The following is a 4,643-nucleotide window of genomic DNA, read 5'->3' as shown; positions in this document are numbered from 1 at the left end:
CTACCCATACATTATCAGAACACTACTCAGCTATTAAAAACAGGGAAATAAAATTTCTGCTCTTATTTCTCCTCCATAGGCCACTGTGCTCAACTCAGAAGATTTCATACCTGCAAGCTTTCAGTGAAATCAACACTAGGTATAATTCATTTCAAAGAGTCCCATCCCAAAGACACTGTTTTATTTACCATCTCATATCCAGAAACACATGAAATTTGAAATGCTATGAAATGTAAAACATTTTATCACAAGCATTTCCGAGAACGTGGTTTTCTTGCTGCCTGGAGACTGTTTCTCACCAGCCCAGAAAGGAAGGAGGGGCCAGAAGATGAGGTATAAAGCTTGGAAGACCCACAAGCATAACAGTGATCAGAACACTCTGGGAACCACCTCAGAAAGTAAGTTAAACTTTAATTCCAGAAAACAGAGGGTATGTACCCCTTGGGGAGTGACTGGGATGCTCTAAGGATAGGTGTAGATAATTGTTTAAAACTGGGCACTTCAAGGATGCTTGATTTGCATTAAAAAGCACATTCCTATCATGTGAACAAGAACATGGAACCTAATTATCCTATATTTGAAGGGAGGGGAGAGTTATCAGGAATCTGTGTCAAAGGCCATTTATCAAACTTGATTGATGGCATCTATGTGTAAAGACACTCTCCAGATGATGTCAGGCAGAGAAAACTCATCCTTGCCATGGTTATACAACTAGGCCAGCAGCAGGGTCATACATAGAAGAGAAAGCCTCCTCCCTCACATCTCAAACTTCAGTCTGGGTTGTGATGTTTTTCAATAGAACCCCTGGAACAATAGGTATGTGTACACAAAGAAACTTCTACAGGCTACCACTGTTGTGATACTCTCAGAGAACTTCCTGGCTGGTGTTAATTCACCATTCCCTACATATTCATCCACTGGACTAAAAGTTTCTTGTGTAAACTGAGGCAATTGAAAACAGTAAATGTTGAGAATCAGGATTATCAATAAGTCTTCCGTAAATACCTTATTATATAATACTGTTGCATGTAATTGATATTCACCATTCATTGTATTCTTTTTAAAAATAAGTTTATTTACTTTAAATTCCAATAGTAATCCCCCTCCCTTCTCTGCCCCATGACTACTCTCCGTTCCTATTGCCCCTTAATATATAATACTGTTGCATGTTCCCTTCAGAAAAGGGAGGTCATTTCCATTGAACTAGTTTTACAGTTCCGTTGCATCTCAGTGGACCAAAGTACACAAAGGCCTTTCCAAATTGCTTATACTCACAGAATTCCTCTCCAGTAAGGATACTTTTATGATGATGATGATTCTAGATTTATGCAAGGCCTCACCATTTTAACACATTCGTAAGTTTTTCCTCTATTATGAATCCTTTCATGATGATGAAGATTATACAAATGTGGAATGGTTTCACCATGTTTAAAGCACTCACAGGCTTTCTGTCCATTAGGATTTCTTTCATGAGTGTGAAGATGATTCTGAAGTCCAAAAGTTTTTTCACATTGGTTACTGTCAGACATCTTTCCAGTATGTGTTCTTTTATGTATTAGGAGATGTTATGTGCAAAGGCTTTGCCACATAGTTATATTCATATGGTTTCCCTCCAGAATGTGCTGTTGTCTTAGGAGATGATTGTTACATGCAAAGGCTTTATCACACTAATTACCCTCACAAGGCTTCTCTCCACTGTGTGTCTTTTCCTGTTTTTGGAGACTACTCTGCTGTGCAAAGGCTTTATCAGATTGGGTATATTCATAAGGTTTCTTTCCAGTATGTGTTCTTTTATGTCTTATGAGATGACTGTTTTCTGCAAAGGCTTTACCACACTGGTTACATTCATAAGGTTTCTCTCCAGTGTGTGTTCTTTTATGGCTTAAGAGAGTACTGTTTTCTGCAAAGGCTTTGCCACACTCATTACATTCATAAGGTTTCTCTCCAGTGTGTGTTCTTTTATGGCTTAAGAGAGTACTGTTTTCTGCAAAGGCTTTGCCACACTCATTACATTCATAAGGTTTCTCTCCAGTGTGTGTTCTTTTATGTCTTATGAGATGACTGTTTTCTGCAAAGGCTTTACCACACTGGTTACATTCATAAGGTTTCTCTCCAGTGTGTGTTCTTTTATGGCTTAAGAGAGTACTGTTTTCTGCAAAGGCTTTGCCACACTCATTACATTCATAAGGTTTCTCTCCAGTGTGTGTTCTTTTATGGCTCATGAGATGACTGTTTTTTGCAAAGGCTTTACCACACTCATTACATTCATAAGGTTTCTCTCCAGTGTGTGTTCTTTTATGGCTTATGAGATGACTGTTTTGTGCAAAGGCTTTACCACACTGGTTACATTCATAAGGTTTCTCTCCAGTGTGTGTTCTTTTATGGCTTAAGAGAGTACTGTTTTGTGCAAAGGCTTTGCCACACTCATTACATTCATAAGGTTTCTCTCCAGTGTGTGTTCTTTTATGGCTCATGAGATGACTGTTTTTTGCAAAGGCTTTACCACATTGATTACATTTGTAAGGCTTCTCTCCAGTGTGTGTTCTTTTATGCCATATAAGAACAGTGATATAGGGGAAGGTTTTCCCACATAGAGTGCATTTAAAGGGTTTCTCTCCAGTATGACTGCTTTCATGCCTGCAAAGAAAATTGGCACATGTGAAAGATTTAACACCGTCATTTCATTACACTAATAAATATATTTATCTATATGAATTAATTTCATAATTTGGTCTAATGGTAAAGAAGAATCAAATTTAAAAGTTTTATCACATTATTTACATTCACAGTATTCCTCTTCATTATGGGTATTTTTGAAGATCCCTGTGATGGTAAGAGAATTTGTTATGTGGATCACTTTTATAGCATCATTTTTCTGTAAGAGGTTTTCTCCTATATATGAAGAGTATTTAAGAATTCAGAGTTTTACCACAGCAATCCCATTCACAAAATTTTGTACTGTATGAATGATACTTCATTTACAAAGTGAGCCAGGAAAAGCAGAAGTTCCAAATTCCTAGTATTCATAGGTATTTTCAGCAATATGAGTTTGCTGATAAATTCTCAGTGAAGTTGCAAAGCCAATTAACAGTAACCATTTATCACATTCAGAAAATTTACTCACAGTGGGGACTACTACCAAATCAATTGTTCTTGGAGAAAGACAGGGACACTGCTTCTTTCAATATCCCTATGCTCATGTGTCTTAGAATCATTTTGACATATGATATACCAGTTTAATTTACAAATATAATAAAGATTCCCACATTGAATTAACACAGTTTGTTTTTTGTTCATCATAGATATGTCATATAGGGATTAAGGTTTCTCCACAACAATATTCTTGATTCTCATAAGCTGCTTCTTTCACTAAACTTTACAAAGTTACTGCACGAAAATGAGTAACACTGGTTCTACTATGAAATTTTTGCTTATTAAAAGGTTTTGGACACATACTGATCACCAATTCAGTGTGCATACCTCTTAGAATATCTGAGTAGATAGAATGAGACTAAACAGATTGGCAGTTCAAGTCAGTAGCTGTAATGTCCATATGATTCAAATGGTATTTTTGTTACAATATTATTTTATTTTCTTCTATCTTAGGGGAGTGCCTTGTAAACACAAATCAGATACCTGACATTGAATACATGGAATTATGAGATTTTAATGATCATCAGTACACGTAAAGCAGTGCTGTTTTTACACTGTTGCTTTTCTTTAAAACTTCCAGGACACAGCCATGTGTGCTGGTACATGCCTTCAATCCCAGCACTTGTGGAGGCAGAAGCAGGCATATCTTGCTTGTTATTTTGAGGTCAGGCTGGTCTAACAAGCAAGTCTAAGAAAGTCACAGATACCCAGAAAAAATCTATTTCAAAAACAGAAAATAAAAAGCAGCCAATAAACAAACAAACAGAAAACCCCAAACTTCCAGGACACATTAAAATTTAAGATTCATATCTGTATCAGTGTGCACATAATGTTACCTTTTATTACTTGTAGAACTTTGAAAATGTTCTTCAATATTATGGTCATCCCAATTGTAGCCTAAAATATAGTACGAGAAAATATATATTATTGGAAATAACATGTTATTATTAAGGCAAAACTTAAATCATTATCTTCTGTGACCCTTAGAATCATGCCTGATTTATTTACCACATTCCTCCTCATTCTCAATTGGAATTACAGAAGAGGATCAATAACAAAGTAAGAGTTGTCTCTTTATTTTAAAAGTGAAAGAAAAATTGCAGTCTTACCTATAGCAGTGAGGTTTTCACAGGTCTCTAGCATCACATCTTTGTAGAGTTGCTTCTGGGAAGGTTCCAGCAAGGCCCACTCTTCTTGGCTGAATTTCACATGCACATCATTGAAGGTCACTGAATTCTAAAATATGCCATACATTTGTACAACAGAAACAGTGGCAATGATATGATTTATACGTCATTGTCAATATAATCATATAATTCTACTGCTTCTTCCATTTATTTTCTGACACAGAAGTGCGAATGTTATACAGTTGGGTGCTGTGTGTGATGTGAAGTAGGGGAGATGAAAAAGCCTAAAGGTTAGATTGAAAAAGAAACAAAAACAAACAAACAAACAAAAAACAAAGGCGTGCTTCAAAAACCTGTGTTTCA

The 4,643-nt window shown here is 36.2% G+C and overlaps 1 protein-coding gene across 1 annotated transcript; it reads right to left on the bottom strand.

Moving 5' to 3' along the window:
• Positions 1-1,772: 1,772 nt before the first annotated feature.
• On the bottom strand, positions 1,773-4,383 carry LOC132650661 (zinc finger protein 120-like; the record flags this gene model as incomplete). The annotated part of the gene is made up of 3 exons (XM_060376008.1): positions 1,773-2,544; positions 3,990-4,050; positions 4,263-4,383. Coding segments are annotated over 3 exons (954 nt in total), but the record flags the coding sequence as incomplete, so codon positions are not given.
• Between the last annotated feature and the right edge of the window lie 260 nt (positions 4,384-4,643).

Source organism: Meriones unguiculatus, assembly GCF_030254825.1.
Source record: "Meriones unguiculatus strain TT.TT164.6M chromosome 13 unlocalized genomic scaffold, Bangor_MerUng_6.1 Chr13_unordered_Scaffold_28, whole genome shotgun sequence".
Classification (NCBI taxonomy): domain Eukaryota; kingdom Metazoa; phylum Chordata; class Mammalia; order Rodentia; family Muridae; genus Meriones; species Meriones unguiculatus.
Note: the sequence above shows the minus strand (reverse complement) of the source record. Positions and strands in the feature narration are given on the sequence as shown.